General features: G+C 42.3%; 1 protein-coding gene across 1 annotated transcript in view; it reads left to right on the top strand.

The window, feature by feature from the left end:
• The window catches only part of CDH17 (cadherin 17), a 106,704-nt gene that overhangs the window by 15,680 nt on the left and 66,604 nt on the right, over positions 1-24,420 (top strand). Inside the window, exons 3-5 of the mRNA XM_069731707.1 lie at positions 5,305-5,445; positions 7,955-8,093; positions 21,404-21,562. Coding sequence (XP_069587808.1) covers positions 5,305-5,445; positions 7,955-8,093; positions 21,404-21,562 — 439 coding nt within the window. The remainder of the gene's footprint in view (positions 1-5,304; positions 5,446-7,954; positions 8,094-21,403; positions 21,563-24,420) is intronic.

The following is a 24,420-nucleotide window of genomic DNA, read 5'->3' as shown; positions in this document are numbered from 1 at the left end:
AGCTGCAACCTGTCCACCACAGTATCCACACCAGGACAGTCCGAAGACTCAACCTGTCCTGAAGAGAAACGAGGATGGAACCCAGAATTGCAGAAAAATGGCGAAACCAAGGTAGCCGAGCTGGCCCGATTATTAAGGGCGAACTCAGCCAAAGGCAAAAAGGACACCCAGTCATCCTGATCGGCAGAAACAAAGCATCTCAGATATGTTTCCAAGGTCTGATTGGTTCGTTCGGTCTGGCCATTAGTCTGAGGATGGAAAGCCGAGGAAAAAGACAAGTCAATGCCCATCCTACCACAAAAGGCTCGCCAAAACCTTGAAACAAACTGGGAACCTCTGTCAGAAACGATATTCTCTGGAATGCCATGTAAACGAACCACATGCTGGAAGAACAATGGCACCAAATCAGAGGAGGAAGGCAATTTAGACAAGGGTACCAGATGGACCATCTTAGAAAAGCGATCACAGACCACCCAAATGACTGACATCTTTTGAGAAACGGGAAGATCAGAAATAAAATCCATAGAGATATGTGTCCAAGGCCTCTTCGGGACCGGCAAGGGCAAAAGCAACCCACTGGCACGAGAACAGCAGGGCTTAGCCCGAGCACAAATCCCACAGGACTGCACAAAAACACGCACATCCCGCGACAGATACGGCCACCAAAAGGATCTAGCCACCAACTCTCTGGTACCAAAGATTCCAGGATGACCAGCCAACACCGAACAATGAACCTCAGAGATAACTTTATTGGTCCACCTATCAGGGACAAACAGTCTCTCCGCTGGACAACGATCAGGTTTATTAGCCTGAAATTTTTGCAGCACCCGCCGCAAATCAGGGGAGATGGCGGACACAATTACTCCTTCCTTGAGAATACCCGCCGGCTCAGACAAACCCGGAGAGTCGGGCACAAAACTCCTAGACAGAGCATCCGCCTTCACATTTTTAGAACCGGGAAGGTACGAAATCACAAAGTCAAAACGGGCAAAAAACAGCGACCAACGAGCCTGTCTAGGATTCAACCGCTTAGCAGACTCAAGATAAGTCAAGTTCTTATGATCAGTCAATACCACCACGCGATGCTTAGCTCCTTCAAGCCAATGACGCCACTCCTCGAATGCCCACTTCATGGCCAGCAACTCTCGGTTGCCCACATCATAATTTCGCTCAGCAGGCGAAAACTTCCTGGAAAAAAAAGCGCATGGTTTCATCACTGAGCAATCAGAACCTCTCTGCGACAAAACAGCCCCTGCTCCAATCTCAGAAGCATCAACCTCGACCTGGAACGGAAGAGAAACATCTGGTTGACACAACACAGGGGCAGAAGAAAAACGACGGTTCAAGTCTTGAAAAGCTTCCACAGCAGCAGAAGACCAATTGACCAAATCAGCACCCTTCTTGGTCAAATCGGTCAATGGTTTGGCAATACTAGAAAAATTGCAGATGAAGCGACGATAAAAATTAGCAAAGCCCAGGAACTTTTGCAGACTTTTCAGAGATGTCGGCTGAGTCTAATCATGGATGGCTTGGACCTTAACAGGATCCATCTCGATAGTAGAAGGGGAAAAGATGAACCCCAAAAATGAAACCTTCTGCACACCAAAGAGACACTTTGATCCCTTCACAAACAAAGAATTAGCACGCAGGACCTGAAAAACTGTTCTGACCTGCTTCACATGAGACTCCCAATCATCCGAGAAGATCAAAATGTCATCCAAGTACACAATCAGGAATTTATCCAGGTACTCTCGGAAGATGTCATGCATAAAGGACTGAAACACTGATGGAGCATTGGCAAGTCCGAATGGCATCACTAGATACTCAAAATGACCCTCGGGCGTATTAAATGCAGTTTTCCATTCATCTCCTCGCCTGATTCGCACCAGATTATACGCACCACGAAGATCTATCTTGGTGAACCAACTAGCCCCCTTAATGCGAGCAAACAAATCAGATAACAATGGCAAGGGGTACTGAAATTTAACCGTGATCTTATTTAGAAGGCGGTAATCTATACAAGGTCTCAGCGAACCATCCTTCTTGGCTACAAAAAAGAACCCTGCTCCTAATGGTGACGATGACGGGCGAATATGCCCCTTCTCCAGGGATTCCTTCACATAACTGCGCATAGCGGCGTGCTCAGGCACGGATAAATTAAACAGTCAACCTTTTGGGAATTTACTACCAGGAATCAAATTGATAGCACAATCACAATCCCTATGCGGAGGTAGGGCATCGGACTTGGGCTCATCAAATACATCCCGGTAATCAGACAAGAACTCTGGAACCTCAGAAGGGGTGGATGACGAAATTGACAGAAATGGAACATCACCATGTACCCCCTGACAACCCCAGCTGGACACCGACATGGATTTCCAATCTAATACTGGATTATGGGCTTGTAGCCATGGCAACCCCAACACGACCACATCATGCAGATTATGCAACACCAGAAAGCGAATAACCTCCTGATGTGCAGGAGCCATGCACATGGTCAGCTGGGTCCAGTATTGAGGCTTATTCTTGGCCAAAGGCGTTGCATCAATTCCTCTCAATGTAATAGGACACTGCAAGGGCTCTAAGAGAAACCCACAACGCTTAGTATACTCCAAGTCCATCAAATTCAGGGCAGCGCCTGAATCCACAAATGCCATGACAGAATACGATGACAAAGAGCAGATCAAGGTAACGGACAGAAGAAATTTTGACTGTACCGTACCAATGGTGGCAGACCTAGCGAACCGCTTAGTGCGCTTAGGACAATCAGAGATAGCATGAGTGGACTCACCACAGTAGAAACACAGCCCATTCAGACGTCTGTGTTCTTGCCGTTTAACTCTGGTCAAAGTCCTATCGCGCTGCATAGGCTCAGGTTTAAGCTCAGGTAATACCGCCAAATGGTGCACAGATTTACGCTCACGCAAGCGTCGACCGATCTGAATGGCCAAAGACATAGACTCATTCAAACCAGCAGGCATAGGAAATCCCACCATGACATCCTTAAGGGCTTCAGAGAGACCCTTTCTGAACATAGCTGCCAGCGCAGATTCATTCCATTGAGTGAGCACGGACCACTTTCTAAATTTCTGACAATATACCTCTATCTCATCCTGACCCTGACAAAGAGCCAGCAAATTTTTCTCTGCCTGATCCACTGAATTAGGTTCATCGTACAGCAATCCGAGCGCCAGGAAAAACGCATCGATATTACTCAATGCAGGATCTCCTGGCGCAAGAGAAAATGCCCAGTCCTGAGGGTCGCCGCGCAAAAAAGAAATAACAATCAAAACCTGTTGAACTGGATCACCAGAGGAGCGAGGTTTCAAGGCCAGAAATAATTTACAATTATTTTTGAAACTCAGAAACTTAGTTCTATCTCCAAAAAACAAATCAGGAATAGGAATTCTTGGTTCCAACATAGCTTTCTGATCAATAGTGTCTTGAATCTTTTGTACTCTTGCCGAGAGCTGATCCACAAATGAAGACAGACTTCTAATGTCCATCGCTACACCTGTGTACTGAACCACCCAAATGTCTAGGGGAAAAAAAAGGCAAAACACAGTGCAAAGAAAAAAAAATGGTCTCAGAACTTCTTTTTTCCCTCTATTGAGAATCATTAGTACTTTTGGCTTCCTGTACTGTTATGAAAGGCAATTCAGTACTACAATGGACATAGCGGTCAGAGCACATACAGTGATCTGACAATAACCCAAAATCATAGAACGAGCTCTGAGACGTGGGAACTCTGCAGACCGCAATCCCTAATCCTCTCCAAACAACACTAGAGGCAGCCGTGGATTGCGCCTAACTCTGCCTATGCAACTCGGCACAGCCTGAGAAACTAACTAGCCTGAAGATAGAAAACAAGCCTACCTTGCCTCAGAGAAATACCCCAAAGGAAAAGGCAGCCCCCCACATATAATGACTGTGAGTTAAGATGAAAAGACAAACGTAGAGATGAAATAGATTCAGCAAAGTGAGGCCCGACTTTCTTAACAGATCGAGGATAGAAAAGGTAACTTTGCGGTCTACACAAAACCCTAAAGAAAACCACGCAAGGGGGGCAAAAAGACCCTCCATACCGAACTAACGGCACGGAGGTACACCCTTTGCGTCCCAGAGCTTCCAGCAACAAATTAGACAAGCTGGACAGAAAAAATAGCAAACAAATAGCAAAGAAGAACTTAGCTATGCAGAGCAGCAGGCCACAGGAATGATCCAGGGAAAAGTAAGTCCAACACTGGAACATTGACAGGAAGCCAGGATCAAAGCATTAGGTGGAGTTAAGTAGAGAAGCACCTAACGACCTCCCAGATCACCTGAGGGAGGAAACTCAGAAGCCGCAGTACCACTTCCCTCCACCAACGGAAGCTCACAGAGAGAATCAGCCGAAGTACCACTTGTGACCACAGGAGGGAGCTCTGCCACAGAATTCACAACACCCTGGGCAGGCTTAGGACGCTATTAACCTGCAGATTAACCCTATATCTACAGCTTAATAGTGTTTTTTTCATGTGACAGGCTCCCTTTAAGAGTTCTATGCAGGCTCAAAACGCGTCGACCGAGGTCTCCTATGCCACATTGGCTATTATCCTTATTACTTTTTTAACTTTTTTCTAATAAATGCGAGTTTCAATATATCTTTGTCTGCGGACACTCACTAAATACTCACTGTGGGAATGTAACCTTCCTCTGAAACTCCAAGGTCATACATAAACTTAAGAACCAGCCAAGGATCATGGCACTTGGGTGACTAGTCTAAGAGACAGGTATCCTGTGGCCTATCCTGCCCCTCTCATCTTGAGTGACAGTTCTCTCCCAATGTACAATATGTATAAGGAGCGCTCTATCACTCAAGGTCAGAAGGTGGGGAGGAGTCACAAGGGACCGGTCCCTTTGACTAATCACCTGAGTCACATGGTCCCTGGCCAACTTTTAAATATATATACTTTTTGAATAGCCGCAATTTTTTAGAGCAAAAGAGACCTGCCTGAAATGACAGAGCCAGTGTCTGATACATGCTGCCAGTGATTCGGGCAGCATGTATAAGCTATCAGCAGCGCATTTGGGTGTCCATCAATGCTTCCAACAAGAAGACACTATGGCCCATTGAAAACCTCTCAACTCTTTACGATTGGAAACGAAAAATGAATGGCTTATTGGCCATCATATCTAGAACTTTTTAGAAAATGCTTTAACTTGAAGAATGAATTTCTGCCTAAATATCTGCATTTTCTACTACAAACTAACAGTATCAAATAGAATAATATGTAATAAGAATATTCTTCTGTGTTCTTTTAGTTTGAGAAAAGCAATTCCAGGTCTGTAACCTTTTTACTGGAAGGTGAGAAAGACAATATCATTGAGATTGATCCTAATAATGGACTTCTACGTACATTGCAATCGCTGAGGTGGGATAAGAGAAAAGTCCACACATTACAGGTAACAAGAAAACGAGCATTTTCTATTCTAAGGGTATGTTCACATGTGGAGTTTTTTTGCTGCTTTTTTTCTGTTGGAAAAATGCTACGTTTACATTACTTGCAAAGTTAATGATATTTCAGAAGTCTCATGCATTTTTTTGAGCTGCTGAGTATGGTATTTTTTTTTAAACCTGTAGCATATCAATTCTTTCAGCGATTTTGGTAAATTTTTCACCCATGGTAATGATTGGGAGCATTTTAACCCTTTTCCGACATCGTGCGTAATAGTACGCCAATGTCGTAGTCCCTCCATTTGATGTGTGCTCCGGCGGTGAGCCCACATCTTTCCCAGCACATATCAGCTGTTTTGAACAGCTGACATGTGCCTGGAATAGTCGTGGGTGGAATCGCGATCCACCCGCAACTATCAACCCCTTAAATGCCGCTGTCAAACGCTGACAGAGGCAGTTAAATCACGCTTCCAGTAATCGCGCCTGAAATACGCACACCGGTGACCCCCGTCACTTGATCGCGGGTCACTGGTGTGTTGGCATGACAACCTTAGGTCTCCATCAGACCTCTATGGTTGTCAGTGCCGGCTTTCTGTGAGGGTCATCCAGTGGTCGGCACTCATAGCAAGTCAGTAAATCTGCTATATAGAGGCGATCTGAACATCGCCTCTACGTAGCAGAGACGATGGCAGCTTCCAGTCTACCATAGAGGCTATTGAAGCATGCCAAAAAAAAAAAAGAAAAGTTTTTAAAAATCTAACAAAAAGAAAATATAAAAGTTCAAATCACCCCCCTTCCACCCCTATCAAAATAAAACAATAAAAATAAAATCGAACATACACATACCGTATTTGGTATTGCCGAGTTCAGAATTTATCTATCAATAAAAAAAAAACATTTAATCTAATCGTTAAACGGTGTTGCAAGAAAAAAAGTCAAAACGCCAGAATTACGTTTTTTTGGTCGCCGTGACATTACATTAAAATGCAATAACGAGCGATCAAAAGATCATATCTGCACCAACATGGTATCAATGAAAACGTCAGCTCGGCACGCAAAAAATAAGCTCTCACACAAACTGAGATCATAAAAAATGGAGATGCTACGGGTATCGGAAAATTGCACAATTTTTTTTTTAAACAAAGTTTGGATTTTTTTTCACCACTTAGATAAAAAAGAACCCAGACATGTTTGGTGTCTATGAACTCGTAATGACCTGGAGAATCATAATGGAGGGTCAGTTTTAGCATTTAGTTAACCTAGTAAAAAAGCAAAAATCTGGTGTGGGATTGCACTTTTTTATTTCACTGCACTTGGAATTTTTTTTCCTGTTTTCTAGTACATAACATGGTAAAACCAATTGTGTCTTTCAAAAGTACAATTTGTCCCACAAAAAACAAGCCCTCACATGGCCATATTGATGGAAAAATAAAAAAGTTTTGGCTCTGGGAAGAATGGGAGCAAAAAACGAAAACGCAAAACTGAAAAAAGCTCTGGGGGTTAAGGGGTTAAATGAGCTCTTGAGGGAGATCTATGTCCGGCCCAAAGATCTTCACAGCTCATTAAATGAAAGGGGCTTTACCAGTGAGAGACATGTAATGAGTGATGACCCACTCTCCTGATCTACGTGTCTCTCGGGGAGATCTATATCCAGCCCGATTCATTATTTGCATTTTTTTAAGTTACTTTTCTTCTTTGATCCTGTGGCTGTCGCTGACATTTTTTGTACCATATTCATGAAACTGTTGTACGCAGTTTGTGAATTTTGTCGAAAGTCAAAAAATGGTAGTTTTTTCTGCATTTAACAATTTTTGCTACTTTCTAGAGCAAAATTTGCATGTTTTACAATTTTTAATAAAGATTATACAAAAATTGCGGATGTACATAAAATGATACTGGAGGGAGGACTAGAGAAAAAATGCAACAAATTTTGTGACTTTTTGAAAAGTTGCAAGTTATGAATCAGGCAAAAACATCTGTAAGCCCTAAACCACGTCCACAATGAACTAAAAAAAATCCCAGTTAAAATAGACTTTAAAAAAAGACTGAAAAAACACCAAAAACCCTGGTGGTCTCCGAGTATTTGTTAGTGTTCGGAGATTTCGTTTTCATCGCAGCAGCTGAATGATTTACAGCTACTACCCAGCCTGAGTACATGTGGGGATTCCCTAGCAACCAGGCAACCCCCACATGTACTCCGGCTGGCTAGTAGCTGTAAATCATTCAGCTGTGTCAACAAAAACTAAATCTCCGAACACTGACAAATGATCGGAGACCACCCCAGCATGCTTGACAAATACTCGAAGACCACACGAGCGTGCTAGGGAAAACCTGAGCAACGAGTATACTCGCTCATCGCTAGTAATTAATATTAAAGTCTCCTCACTATACAGCCAATATTATCCCCCCAAACAATTTAGTAGATTAATTTCTTCACTATCCTATATAGTTGATTTCTATGATTCTGTTATTATGTTGATGGAAATTGTCAGAATTATTTGTGTTCTTTATCTGTAGGTAAAAACGGTTGACAGTGGAGGATCGATCGTTGAAGGTCCATTTACTGTTATTATAATTGTAGAAGACATCAATAATAATGCACCAGTATTCAACCAGAGCGAGTATCATGGTGGAGTCAGAGAACAGTCCAGGCCCGGTAGGTGAAGAAAGATCCATGTTACTAAATGTTTCTTATTTTTTACTTGTTATGTTTCTATCATCTAATCCAAAATTATCCAATCCATGTGTCATGGACCCAGGGCCGGTGTTGGGGTGGAAAATTGACAGTTGCCCATGGCCCCCAGCATTTGCTGCAGAAACTACATTAATAGCAGTTCTGCATTATCAATGTAGTTTCAGACATTGAGAGTACAGAAGGACCTGTGGTGACATCATGGTCATGTGACCATCATGTCACTGGAGGTCCTGTACTATGCGGGAGTCTAGAAGAATTGAAGAAGAGAAGAGGAGATAGACAGGCTGGTAAGTATTCTGTGGTGTATGTATATGTACAGTATGTGTTCTGTGTATTCATGTCCCTGTATGCATGTGCTCTATGTATACATGTCTCTGTATGTATGTCCTCTGTGTATACATGTCTCTGCATGTATGTCCTCTGTGTATACGTCTCTGCATGTATGTCCTCTGTGTATACATGTCTCTGCATGTATGTCCTCTGTGTATACATATCTCTGCATGTATGTCCTCTGTGTATACGTCTCTCCATGTATGTCCTCTGTGTATACGTCTCTGCATGTATGTCCTCTGTGTATACGTATCTGCATGTATGTCCTCTATGTATACAGTGGGGCAAAAAAGTATTTAGTCAGTCAGCAATAGTGCAAGTTCCACCAGTTAAAAAGATGAGAGGCATCTGTAATTTACATCATAGGTAGACCTCAACTATGGGAGACAAACTGAGAAAAAAAAATCCAGAAAATCACATTGTCTGTTTTTTTATCATTTTTTTTGCATATTATGGTGGAAAATAAGTATTTGGTCAGAAACAAACAATCAAGATTTCTGGCTCTCACAGACCTGTAACTTCCTCTTTAAGAGTCTCCTCTTTCCTCCACTCATTACCTGTAGTAACGGCACCTGTTTAAACTTGTTATCAGTATAAAAAGACACCTGTGCACACCCTCAAACAGTCTGACTCCAAACTCCACTATGGTGAAGACCAAAGAGCTGTCAAAGGACACCAGAAACAAAATTGTAGCCCTGCACCAGGCTGGGAAGACTGAATCTGCAATAGCCAACCAGCTTGGAGTGAAGAAATCAACAGTGGGAGCAATAATTAGAAAATGGAAGACATACAAGACCACTGATAATCTCCCTCGATCTGGGGCTCCACGCAAAATCCCACCCCGTGGGGTCAGAATGATCACAAGAATGGTGAGCAAAAATCCCAGAACCACGCGGGGGGACCTAGTGAATGAACTGCAGAGAGCTGGGACCAATGTAACAAGGCCTACCATAAGTAACACACTACGCCACCATGGACTCAGATCCTGCAGTGCCAGACGTGTCCCACTGCTTAAGCCAGTACATGTCCGGGCCCATCTGAAGTTTGCTAGAGAGCATTTGGATGATCCAGAGGAGTTTTGGGAGAATGTCCTATGGTCTGATGAAACCAAACTGGAACTGTTTGGTAGAAACACAACTTGTCGTGTTTGGAGGAAAAAGAATACTGAGTTGCATCCATCAAACACCATACCTACTGTAAAGCATGGTGGTGGAAACCTCATGCTTTGGGGCTGTTTCTCTGCAAAGGGGCCAGGACGACTGATCCGGGTACATGAAAGAATGAATGGGGCCATGTATCGTGAGATTTTGAGTGCAAACCTCCTTCCATCAGCAAGGGCATTGAAGATGAAACGTGGCTGGGTCTTTCAACATGACAATGATCCAAAGCACACCGCCAGGGCAATGAAGGAGTGGCTTCGTAAGAAGCATTTCAAGGTCCTGGAGTGGCCTAGCCAGTTTCCAGATCTCAACCCTATAGAAAACCTTTGGAGGGAGTTGAAAGTCCGTGTTGCCAAGCGAAAAGCCAAAAACATCACTGCTCTAGAGGAGATCTGCATGGAGGAATGGGCCAACATACCAACAACAGTGTGTGGCAACCTTGTGAAGACTTACAGAAAACGTTTGACCTCTGTCATTGCCAACAAAGGATATATTACAAAGTATTGAGATGAAATTTTGTTTCTGACCAAATACTTATTTTCCACCATAATATGCAAATAAAATGTTAAAAAAATAGACAATGTGATTTTCGGGATTTTTTTTCCTCAGTTTGTCTCCCATAGTTGAGATCTACCTATGATGTAAATTACAGACGCCTCTCATCTTTTTAAGTGGTGGAACTTGCACTATTGCTGACTGACTAAATACTTTTTTGCCCCACTGTACATGTCTCTGTATGTATGTCCTCTGTCTATACATGTCTCTGTATGTATGTGCTCTGTGTATAAATGTCTCTGTATGAATGTCCTCTGTGTATACATGTCTCTGCATGTATGTCCTCTGTGTATACATGTCTCTGTATGTATGTCCTCTGTGTATACATGTCTCTGCATGTATGTCCTCTGTGTATACGTCTCTGCATGTATGTGCTCTGTGTATACATGTCTCTGTATGTATGTGCTCTGTGTATACATGTCTCTGTATGCATGTGCTCTGTGTATACATGTCTCTGTATGTATGTCCTCTGTGTATACATGTCTCTGTATGTATGTCCTCTGTGTATACATGTCTCTGCATGTATGTCCTCTGTGTATACGTCTCTGTATGTATGTCCTCTGTGTATACATGTCTCTGCATGTATGTCCTCTGTGTATACGTCTCTGCATGTATGTCCTCTGTGTATACATGTCTCTGCATGTATGACCTCTGTGTATACATATCTCTGCATGTATGTCCTCTGTGTATACGTCTCTCCATGTATGTCCTCTGTCTATACGTCTCTGCATGTATGTCCTCTGTGTATACGTATCTGCATGTATGTCCTCTGTGTATACATGTCTCTGTATGTATGTCCTCTGTCTATACATGCCTCTGTATGTATGTGCTCTGTGTATACATATCTCTGCATGTATGTCCTCTGTGTATACGTCTCTCCATGTATGTCCTCTGTGTATACGTCTCTGCATGTATGTCCTCTGTGTATATGTCTCTGCATGTATGTCCTCTGTGTATACGTATCTGCATGTATGTCCTCTGTGTATACATGTCTCTGTATGTATGTCCTCTGTCTATACATGTCTCTGTATGTATGTGCTCTGTGTATAAATGTCTCTGTATGAATGTCCTCTGTGTATACATGTCTCTGCATGTATGTCCTCTGTGTATAAATCTTTGCATGTATGTCCTCTGTGTATACATGTCTCTGTATGTATGTCCTCTGTGTATACATGTCTCTGCATGTATGTCCTCTGTGTATACGTCTCTGCATGTATGTGCTCTGTGTATACATGTCTCTGTATGTATGTGCTCTGTGTATACATGTCTCTGTATGCATGTGCTCTGTGTATACGTCTCTGTATGTATGTCCTCTGTGTATACATGTCTCTGCATGTATGTCCTCTGTATATACGTCTCTGCATGTATGTCCTCTGTGTATACATGTCTCTGCATGTATGTCCTCTGTGTATACATATCTCTGCATGTATGCCCTCTGTGTATACGTCTCTCCATGTATGTCATCTGTGTATACGTCTCTGCATGTATGTCCTCTGTGTATACGTCTCTGCATGTATGTCCTCTGTGTATACGTCTCTGCATGTATGTCCTCTGTGCATACATGTCTCTGTATGTATGTCCTCTGTGTATACATGTCTCTGTATGTATGTCCTCTGTCTATACATGTCTCTGTATGTATGTGCTCTGTGTATAAATGTCTCTGTATGAATGTCCTCTGTGTATACATGTCTCTGCATGTATGTCCTCTGTGTATACATCTTTGCATGTATGTACTCTGTGTATACATGTCTCTGCATGTATGTCCTCTGTGTATACGTCTCTGCATGTATGTGCTCTGTGTATACATGTCTCTGTATGTATGTGCTCTGTGTATACATGTCTCTGTATGTATGTGCTCTGTGTATACATGTCTCTGCATGTATGTCCTCTGTGTATACGTCTCTGCATGTATGTCCTCTGTGTATACGTCTCTGTATGTATGTGCTCTGTGTATACGTCTCTGCATGTATGCCCTCTGTGTATACGTCTCTGCATGTATGTCCTCTGTGTATACATGTCTCTGTATGTATGTCCTCTGTCTATACATGTCTCTGTATGTATGTGCTCTGTGTATAAATGTCTCTGTATGAATGTCCTCTGTGTATACATGTCTCTGCATGTATGTCCTCTGTGTATACATCTTTGCATGTATGTCCTCTGTGTATACATGTCTCTGTATGTATGTCCTCTGTGTATACATGTCTCTGCATGTATGTCCTCTGTGTATACGTCTCTGCATGTATGTGCTCTGTGTATACATGTCTCTGTATGTATGTGCTCTGTGTATACATGTCTCTGTATGCATGTGCTCTGTGTATACATGTCTCTGTATGTATGTCCTCTGTGTATACATGTCTCTGTATGTATGTCCTCTGTGTATACATGTCTCTGCATGTATGTCCTCTGTGTATACGTCTCTGTATGTATGTCCTCTGTGTATACATGTCTCTGCATGTATGTCCTCTGTGTATACGTCTCTGCATGTATGTCCTCTGTGTATACATGTCTCTGCATGTATGACCTCTGTGTATACATATCTCTGCATGTATGTCCTCTGTGTATACGTCTCTCCATGTATGTCCTCTGTCTATACGTCTCTGCATGTATGTCCTCTGTGTATACGTATCTGCATGTATGTCCTCTGTGTATACATGTCTCTGTATGTATGTCCTCTGTCTATACATGCCTCTGTATGTATGTGCTCTGTGTATACATATCTCTGCATGTATGTCCTCTGTGTATACGTCTCTCCATGTATGTCCTCTGTGTATACGTCTCTGCATGTATGTCCTCTGTGTATATGTCTCTGCATGTATGTCCTCTGTGTATACGTATCTGCATGTATGTCCTCTGTGTATACATGTCTCTGTATGTATGTCCTCTGTCTATACATGTCTCTGTATGTATGTGCTCTGTGTATAAATGTCTCTGTATGAATGTCCTCTGTGTATACATGTCTCTGCATGTATGTCCTCTGTGTATAAATCTTTGCATGTATGTCCTCTGTGTATACATGTCTCTGTATGTATGTCCTCTGTGTATACATGTCTCTGCATGTATGTCCTCTGTGTATACGTCTCTGCATGTATGTGCTCTGTGTATACATGTCTCTGTATGTATGTGCTCTGTGTATACATGTCTCTGTATGCATGTGCTCTGTGTATACGTCTCTGTATGTATGTCCTCTGTGTATACATGTCTCTGCATGTATGTCCTCTGTATATACGTCTCTGCATGTATGTCCTCTGTGTATACATGTCTCTGCATGTATGTCCTCTGTGTATACATATCTCTGCATGTATGCCCTCTGTGTATACGTCTCTCCATGTATGTCATCTGTGTATACGTCTCTGCATGTATGTCCTCTGTGTATACGTCTCTGCATGTATGTCCTCTGTGTATACGTCTCTGCATGTATGTCCTCTGTGCATACATGTCTCTGTATGTATGTCCTCTGTGTATACATGTCTCTGTATGTATGTCCTCTGTCTATACATGTCTCTGTATGTATGTGCTCTGTGTATAAATGTCTCTGTATGAATGTCCTCTGTGTATACATGTCTCTGCATGTATGTCCTCTGTGTATACATCTTTGCATGTATGTACTCTGTGTATACATGTCTCTGCATGTATGTCCTCTGTGTATACGTCTCTGCATGTATGTGCTCTGTGTATACATGTCTCTGTATGTATGTGCTCTGTGTATACATGTCTCTGTATGTATGTTCTCTGTGTATACATGTCTCTGCATGTATGTCCTCTGTGTATACGTCTCTGCATGTATGTCCTCTGTGTATACGTCTCTGTATGTATGTGCTCTGTGTATACGTCTCTGCATGTATGCCCTCTGTGTATACGTCTCTGCATGTATGTCCTCTGTGTATACATGTCTCTGCATGTATGTCCTCTGTGTATACATGTCTCTGTATGTATGTCCTCTGTGTATACACGTCTCTGCATGTATGTCCTCTGTGTATTCATGTCTCTGTATGTATGTGCTCTGTGAATACATGTCTCTGTATGTATGTGCTCTGTGTATACATGTCTCTGCATGTATGTCCTCTGTGTATACATATCTCTGCATGTATGTCCTCTGTGTATACGTCTCTCCATGTATGTCCTCTGTGTATACGTCTCTGCATGTATGTCCTCTGTGTATATGTCTCTGCATGTATGTCCTCTGTGTATACGTATCTGCATGTATGTCCTCTGTGTATACATGTCTCTGTATGTATGTCCTCTGTCTATACATGTCTCTGTATGTATGTGCTCTGTGTATAAATGTCTCTGTATGAATGTCCTCTGTGTATACATGTCTCTGCATGTATGTCCTCTGTGTATACATCTTTGCATGTATGTCCTCTGTGTATACATGTCTCTGTATGTATGTCCTCTGTGTATACATGTCTCTGCATGTATGTCCTCTGTGTATACGTCTCTGCATGTATGTGCTCTGTGTATACATGTCTCTGTATGTATGTGCTCTGTGTATACATGTCTCTGTATGCATGTGCTCTGTGTATACGTCTCTGTATGTATGTCCTCTGTGTATACATGTCTCTGCATGTATGTCCTCTGTATATACGTCTCTGCATGTATGTCCTCTGTGTATACATGTCTCTGCATGTATGTCCTCTGTGTATACATATCTCTGCATGTATGCCCTCTGTGTATACGTCTCTCCATGTATGTCATCTGTGTATACGTCTCTGCATGTATGTCCTCTGTGTATATGTCTCTGCATGTATGTCCTCTGTGTATACGTCTCTGCATGTATGTCCTCTGTTCATACATGTCTCTGTATGTATGTCCTCTGTGTATACATGTCTCTGTATGTCCTCTGTCTATACATGTCTCTGTATGTATGTGCTCTGTGTATAAATGTCTCTGTATGAATGTCCTCTGTGTATACATGTCTCTGCATGTATGTCCTCTGTGTATACATCTTTGCATGTATGTCTTCTGTGTATACATGTCTCTGTATGTATGTACTCTGTGTATACATGTCTCTGCATGTATGTCCTCTGTGTATACGTCTCTGCATGTATGTGCTCTGTGTATACATGTCTCTGTATGTATGTGCTCTGTGTATACATGTCTCTGTATGTATGTGCTCTGTGTATACATGTCTCTGCATGTATGTCCTCTGTGTATACATCCTTGCATGTATGTCCTCTGTGTATACGTCTCTGTATGTATGTGCTCTGTGTATACGTCTCTGCATGTATGCCCTCTGTGTATACGTCTCTGCATGTATGTCCTCTGTGTATACATGTCTCTGCATGTATGTCCTCTGTGTATACATGTCTCTGTATGTATGTCCTCTGTGTATACAGGTCTCTGCATGTATGTCCTCTGTGTATTCATGTCTCTGTATGTATGTGCTCTGTGTATACATGTCTCTGTATGTATGTCCTCTGTGTATACATCTCTGCATGTATGTCCTCTGTGTATACATCTCTGCATGTATGTCCTCTGTGTATACATGTCTATGTATAAATGTCCTCTGTGTATACATGTCTCTGTATGTATGTGCTCTGTGTATACGTGTCTCTGTATGTATGTCCTCTGTGTATACATGTCTCTGTATGTATGTCCTCTGTGTATACATGTCTCTGCATGTATGTCCTCTGTGTATACATGTCTCTGCATGTATGTCCTCTGTGTATACATCTCTGCATGTATGTCCTCTGTGTATACATCTCTGCATGTATGTCCTCTGTGTATACATGTCTATGTATGTATGTCCTCTGTGTATACATGTCTCTGTATGTATGTGCTCTGTGTATACGTGTCTCTGTATGTATGTCCTCTGTGTATACATGTCTCTGTATGTATGTCCTCTGTGTATACATGTCTCTGCATGTATGTCCTCTGTGTATACATGTCTCTGCATGTATGTCCTCTGTGTATACATGTCTCTGTATGTATGTCCTCTGTGTATACATGTCTCTGCATGTATGTGCTCTGTGTATTCATGTCTCTGTATGTATGTGCTCTGTGTATACTGTACATGTCTCTGTATGCATGTGCTCTGTGTATACGTCTCTGTATGTATGTGCTCTGTGTATACGTCTCTGCATGTATGTCCTCTGTGTATACATGTCTCTGCATGTATGTCCTCTGTGTATACATGTCTCTGCATGTATGTCCTCTGAGTATACATGTCTGTATGTATGTCCTCTGTGTATACATGTCTCTGTATGTATGTGCTCTGTGTATACATGTCTCTGTATGTATGTGCTCTGTGTATACATGTCTATGTATGTATCTGTTCTGTGTATTCATGTCCCTGTATGCATGTGCTCTGTGTACATGTCTCTGCATGGATGTCCTCTGTGTATACATGTCTCTGCATGTATGTCCTCTGTGTATACATGTCTCTGTATGTATTTGCTGTGTATAAATGTCTCTGTATGTATGTGCTCTGTGTATACATGTCTCTGTATGTATGTGCTCTGTGTATACATGTCTCTGTATGTATGTCCTCTGTTTATATATATATCTCTGTATGTATGTCCTCTGTGTATACATGTCTCTGTATGTATGTGCTCTGTGTGTACATGTCTCTGTATGTATGTGCTCTGTGTATACATGTCTCTGTATGTATGTCCTCTGTGTATACATGTCTCTGCATGTATGTGCTCTGTGTATACATGTCTCTGTATGTATGTGCTCTGTGTATACATGTCTCTGTATGTCCTCTGTGTATACATGTCTCTGTATGTATGTGCTCTGTGTACATGTCTCTGTATGTATGTGCTCTGTGTATACATGTCTCTGTATGTATGTGCTCTGCGTATACATGTCTCTGTATGTATGTCCTCTGTGTATACATGTCTCTGTATGTATGTGTTCTGTGAATACATGTCTCTGTATGCATGTCCTCTGTTTATATATATATCTGTATGTATGTCCTCTGTGTATACATGTCTCTGTATGTATGTGCTCTGTGTATACATGTCTCTGTATGCATGTCCTCTGTTTATATATATATCTGTATGTATGTCCTCTGTGTATACATGTCTATGTATGTATGTGCTCTGTGTATTCATGTCCCTGTATGCATGTGCTCTGTGTATACATGTCTCTGTATGTATGTCCTCTGTGTATACATGTCTATGTATGTATGTCCTCTGTGTATACATGTCTATGTATGTATGTGCTCTGTGTATACATGTCTCTGTATGTATGTGCTCTGTGTGTACATGTCTCTGTATGTATGTGCTCTGTGTATACATGTCTCTGTATGTATGTCCTCTGTGTGTACATGTCTCTGTATGTATGTGCTCTGTGTATACATGTCTCTGTATGTATGTCCTCTGTGTGTACATGTCTCTGTATGTATGTGCTCTGTGTATACATATCTCTGTATGTATGTGCTCTGTGTGTACATGTCTCTGTATGTATGTCCTCTGTGTATACATGTCTCTGTATGTATGTGCTCTGTGTATACATGTCTCTGTATGCATGTCCTCTGTTTATATATATATATCTGTATGTATGTCCTCTGTGTATACATGTCTATGTATGTATGTGCTCTGTGTATTCATGTCCCTGTATGCATGTGCTCTGTGTATACATGTCTCTGTATGTATGTCCTCTGTGTATACATGTCTATGTATGTATGTCCTCTGTGTATACATGTCTATGTATGTATGTGCTCTGTGTATACATGTCTCTGTATGTATGTGCTCTGTGTGTACATGTCTCTGTATGTATGTGCTCTGTGTATACATGTCTCTGTATGTATGTCCTCTGTGTGTACATGTCTCTGTGTGTATGTGCTCTGTGTATACATGTCTCTGTATGTATGTCCTCTGTGTGTACATGTCTCTGTATGTATGTGCTCTGTGTATACATATCTCTGTATGTATGTGCTCTGTGTGTACATGTCTCTGTATGTATGTCCTCTGTGTATACATGTCTCTGTATGTATGTGCTCTGTGTGTACATGTCTCTGTATGTATGTGCTCTGTGTATACATGTCTCTGTATGTATGTGCTCTGTGTGTACATGTCTCTGTATGTATGTGCTCTGTGTATACATGTCTCTGTATGTATGTGCTCTGTGTGTACATGTCTCTGTATGTATGTGCTCTGTGTATACATGTCTCTGTATGTATGTCCTCTGTTTATACATGTCTATGTATGAATGTGCTCTGTGTATACATGTCTCTGTATGTATGTCCTCTGTGTGTACATGTCTCTGTATGTATGTGCTCTGTGTATACAGGTCTCTGTATGTATGTGCTCTGTGTGTACATGCCTCTGTATGTATGTGCTCTGTGTATACATGTCTCTGTATGTATGTCCTCTGTGTATACATGTCTCTGTATGTATGTGCTCTGTGTATATATGTCTCTGTATGCATGTGCTCTGTGTATACATGTCTCTGTATGTATGTCCTCTGTGTGTACATGTCTCTGTATGTATGTGCTCTGTGTATACATGTCTCTGTATGTATGTGCTCTGTGTGTACATGTCTCTGTATGTATGTGCTCTGTGTGTACATGTCTCTGTATGTATGTGCTCTGTGTGTACATGTCTCTGTATGTATGTGCTCTGTGTATACATGTCTCTGTATGTATGTGCTCTGTGTGTACATGTCTCTGTATGTATGTGCTCTGTGTATACATGTCTCTGTATGTATGTCCTCTGTTTATACATGTCTATGTATGAATGTGCTCTGTGTATACATGTCTCTGTATGTATGTCCTCTGTGTGTACATGTCTCTGTATGTATGTGCTCTGTGTATACAGGTCTCTGTATGTATGTGCTCTGTGTGTACATGCCTCTGTATGTATGTGCTCTGTGTATACATGTCTCTGTATGTATGTCCTCTGTGTGTACATGTCTCTGTATGTATGTGCTCTGTGTATACAGGTCTCTGTATGTATGTGCTCTGTGTGTACATGCCTCTGTATGTATGTCCTCTGTGTATACATGTCTCTGTATGTATGTCCTCTGTGTGTACATGTCTCTGTATGTATGTGCTCTGTGTATACATGTATCTGTATGTATGTCCTCTGTGTATACATGTCTCTGTATGTATGTGCTCTGTGTATACATGTCTCTGTATGTATGTGCTCTGTGTATACATGTCTCTGTATGTATGTGCTCTGTGTATACATGTCTCTGTATGTATGTGCTCTGTGTATACATGTCTCTGTATGTATGTCCTCTGTGTGTACATGTCTCTGTATGTATGTGCTCTGTGTATACATGTCTCTGTATGTATGTGCTCTGTGTGTACATGTCTCTGTATGTATGTGCTCTGTGTATACATGTCTCTGTATGTATGTCCTCTGTGTGTACATGTCTCTGTATGTATGTGCTCTGTGTATACATGTCTCTGTATGTAGGTGCTCTGTGTGTACATGTCTCTGTATGTATGTCCTCTGTGTGTACATGTCTCTGTATGTATGTCCTCTGTGTGTACATGTCTCTGTATGTATGTGCTCTGTGTATACATGTCTCTGTATGTAGGTGCTCTGTGTGTACATGTTTCTGTATCTATGAATGTTCACTTGGGAATCAACCTAATAACACACTGAGCTATTAGGGAATGTGTGAACAGGTTGTAATTTGGAGTATATGGGAAGAAAACCATCAGGAGAAAAACAGTAACAATGCAGTGACATAGCAGGAATCTGGATAAATAATTATATACATTGATCAAATAAAAATATGTATCTAAGTACATATAGGTACGCGCTAGATATTTAGCCAAAGAAAAAGCTGCTACTGAGTAAATAAATAAAAATATAAAATCCAAATCGGCAGTCAATAAACAAAGTTGAGTAGCTTCTAAATATGTCCACAGCAGTCTATAATCACATCAGGGGTAGGTAAATATACATAGAAGTTTCCTACCTCCTGTCATAAATCGCACATCTTTCGATGAGGAAAAGAGCCGTGATGCTGCCGATATGGTTCCAAAGAATTCTTTCCAGATAAGGACGGAGCGTGGTACAGATCCAAAGATGGTGGCTGCCGCGGCCGGTAGCAGCCACCCAAAACTAACCTCCGGGCTGGGACAGAGTCCTGTGGTGCCGGACGCCATTGCTAAATATTTGCAAGTCAAATTTATATATGAGATAGCCAAGATGGTTGTCTATAAAATTATGGTAGTCTCACGATCGAAGCAGTAGTGGATGGTGAGATATGGAGCCTGAAAGTCAAAAGTTCAAAATTTTTTGCTCTTCGGTGTATGTGCATGCTATGTGTATATACATGTGTATGGAAAATAAAATGTTTGCGCCACATACTGTGTCTGCGTGTAGCATCCATATTTTTATATATCAGCAGCGTAGACGAGAGCTCATATGTCACATGTCACCAATCGCCAAACAAATTAGCAAAATGCTTCTCATTCATCGGGTGATTGGATTCCTTATACCGGAACAAAAATCATTGTTCTTAGCAGCTCATCACCCAATGCAAACTGACGATGTGCTGCCGATAGCATGATACTGTATGGGACAGATTGATCTACCAGTGGTTGTTCTGTCCCCACCATTCTTTGTCAGGCGATGTAAAGAGGCCAGGAAACAAGCAATGAAGGATTCAATATTGTCGATCACACTCGCTTAACGGCCTGAACTCAGGGCATGTAAATGCAACGTAAATGTTCCTGTGTGATGATGTGCTATATTAGCATTTGGGGGTCCACTTTAGACTTTTACTCAGGGCCCGACTTTGTCTAAGACCGGTCCCACATGGACCAGCAAAGTCCTGTGTGCAGAATTCCAATCAAACTGCCCACACAATTTCACTTGTTTCACTATTTTTATGACATTCTGGAAAACTATTGTGTTTATTAACTTAATTAGTTTCCTTTTCTGGGCTTAGCATTTTTTTAATTTCACACTATAGTATGAGGAACTTCATTTTTCTGACACAGAGCTCCAAATAACCTTGCTAGAGATAGATGATATTCTGGCTATTTGTAACCACCACTACAGGAAATTTGGGAGCTTTCTGCATATACCAAACTAGTGCACTGGATACCCGGAGGACTGCCATCCTTCATGGTATACGTGTCTTTCCACCATCTTGGGAATGGTTTATGCATGGTTGCATTTGCGTTATGCTCTCAATTCCCTAAATGAATTAAAACTCCTTAATACAAAACTGAATGTACAAAAAGAAAATTAATCTGAAGATGTTACAATTCATAAAATAATTTTTTGCAATATTTTGTTTGTATTTTGACCAATTTAGGCCTACCATTTGTCAAAGTGTTTGCAACAGATAATGATAACCCATCAACACCTAATGCCCAACTTGTCTATAAAATCAAGCAACAGATCCCAGATCCAGCCAAGGTCATGTTTTTCCAGATCAAAAATGTAACGGGGGAAATTTCCACCACTATAAATGGTACGTACAGAACAATCCTAAGAAAGCTCCGGGCAGCTTAACATTAACTTAGCCAACAGCTGGCTCAATTGCTTTGGCTGTAAAAGGAAGTCTATCATTGATAAAGATTGTGGGACTTAATCGCGCTCATCCGATTATTTAAGTTCAATGGAAAAATGTTAATCTTTTGTAACTAACATAAGTACAATGCCTCAAGTATTGGATCTGCCATGTCTATGTAGTAGTGTCGCAATATAGTACTATCTGATATCCAAATTATTCCAATTACGGTACATTGTTTTACATATATAGTGTATATTGTGTATAATATATATATATATATAAATATATATATATATAGATAGATAGATAGATATAGATATAGATATAGATATAGTAGGGATCCACTCTCTGAGGAGGCCTAAAGGTAGTGTTCATCCAAGTAAGGCGGTTCGGTCCAAGCAGTCGCAGTTTTATTGCTTTCGTAAAATTCCAGTTGATTCATAATCAAAATCAGCCTCTTCTGGACACATCGGTATCACAGCAAATAAACAGTTCATTTAGCAGGGCATGTATGTTAATGCAGGCTCACCCGAACAGATTAGCTTCATCAGCTTGAGCGTTATCAGATTCCAGCGCAAAAAATAAGTGTTCAACTCCAGGCTCAATTCACACTCAACAGGCTGCAGCTTCCACTCTGTTCACACTCACACCAGTGAAACGCGGCACCTACACCCAACTGGTCCCTGTACAGACTAGAAAGACCCTAGTCACACAACTGAGAAACACCACCTCGAGCCTAACTCCCTAAACTGCCGTTGAGGGGTTTCTCATACCTCCTGACAAACCAGAGGGGAGGCCGCAACGCACTACCAACAAGGAGAAAGGAAAGTGTGAGACGAGATACCAGAATTGAAGGTGAGATATTAAGACACATTCAAATAAGGTGGGGGGGTGAAGGTTAAAAAAACAAGAACCTAAGAGTGGTGTAACAACTCTGCTGGCATCACGGCATGACCTCTCATCTCTCACACTATCTTACCCACTGCTCCAGGTCATGATGTGGTTTCTGTTTCTTGCCAGCTCCATATTCTGTGCCCCTGCTCTCTGCATGCTTCCTGGCTGTGTGTATAGGGGGCGGCGCCTGAACTCTCTGGTTCTTATAGGAATCAGGTGCACCTATCTAATCTGTTCCTGACCAATTACCAAGAGGCCTCCAGTATTTAGTGCAGCTCCACCCAGTGGACTGGGCCTGTGCAATGTGTTAGCTCAGTTTGTGTTTAGCTGCTGAGTTTGCCAGGCCTTGCTCTGTGTTACTTCCTCTCTAGAGGCTTTTCTCAGTGTTCTTGCCTTGATCTTGTTGTCCGCCCTCCAGGAGGCAGAATATCCTGGTCCCTGTGTCTTTGTTCTTGTACCTTGTCTTGTTCCTTTACCTTGTCTAAACTTTGTCCTACCTCTGTCTCCTTGTCTGTGACTTCCTTCCCTGCTGTGTCTTTCATTGCATCCTTTATGTTTGCTTATGCTCTGCACTCTTGCGGCTCTTGTGACTTTGCCTGTGCTCTGCTCTCTTGCAGCTTTACCTCTGCTCCGCAATCCTGCGGTTCTGCTCCGTTCTACTCTGCTCCTGTTGCTGCAGGAATCTCTTGCTGTAGCTCCTTTCCACATTCCTTGTGGCTCTGCTCTGCTTAGCTTCTGCTGCTGCAGTAATCTCTTGCTGCAGCTCCTCTCCGCATTCCTTGCGGTTCTGCTAGGCTTAGCTTTTGTTGCTGCACTATCTCTTGCTGCTCTTCCACTCCTATCTGCAGCCTTGCACTTCTCTTCCTGTGTAAACAGGTCCCAACCTGTTCCTTCATACTCCTTTCCATCATGTCCCAACCTGTTCCTTCATACTTAATTCCGTCCTGCTTGTTTCATTACCTTCACCTCCTGTGTGAACAGGTCCCAACCAGTTCCTTCATACATCATATCCGTACCTGCACCTCCTGTGTAAACAGGTCCCTACCTGTTCCTTCATACACCACACCAACCTGCCCTGTGTCTCTGCCGTGCCTGCCAGCCCTGTGTCTCTGCCGTGCCTGCCTGTCCTGCGTCTCTGCCAGCTGTGTCTCAGCCGTGCAGCCTACTCGTCTTGAGTTTCATCCGTGCTCATCTGCTAGTCCTGCCTGATTCCCGCACCAATCCTGTTCCTGTTTCCCAAGTGGGATCAGCAGCCACAGCCAGACACCACCCTGGAGTAGCACCCGGCAGCTGCCTGCCGCACAAGCCTGACCTCACCATCAGAGGCTCCAGTGAAGACCAAGGCAGCTGTCATAGTCACGCCCCTTCCAGGGTAGTCTGGTTTGTGGCACAGTGGGGCGACAAAGCCCCCGAGCTCACACCCACCAGTCAGGGCGCAAGCGTGACAAGTGGTCAAAGGAAAAGGTGCTGCGAAGGAAAGCACACCAACTCACAACAAGAATATAACTGAAGTTTGCCCAGCAAGGTAAACCCCTAATGTAAAGAGCTGGAACTCCTAAGTATACATCTACCAGGAAATATAGCCAGCGAGGAAGTGCAGAGAAGGGACACTATGTAAAGCCACACCCGAATGTGATAGGGCAAACCAAAATGGTATAATGGAAAACACCTGGAAAGGAGCAAACCAAGAAGGGAGAATAAAGACAAAGGAAGAATCAGCATTTGGACAGGGAAGGAAAAGAGCGATAGCTCAACAGGCAGAAGAACTGACCACGAAACAACAGGTCACCAGATTGAATCCTGAATCCCAAAACAGACTGCTCAGCTTCTCCTAGCTGACTCATGCAGTGTCCATTCAGAGGGAGACACTGGCAGAGCCAGGGTCAGCACCCGGGCAAGTGCCGGGGCCCTGAGCAGGCAGG

Source organism: Ranitomeya imitator, chromosome 6 (genome assembly GCF_032444005.1).
Source record: "Ranitomeya imitator isolate aRanImi1 chromosome 6, aRanImi1.pri, whole genome shotgun sequence".
In the NCBI taxonomy this organism is placed as follows: domain Eukaryota; kingdom Metazoa; phylum Chordata; class Amphibia; order Anura; family Dendrobatidae; genus Ranitomeya; species Ranitomeya imitator.
The sequence above is the reverse complement of the archived record's forward strand: the minus strand, read 5'-3'. Positions and strand labels throughout refer to the sequence as shown.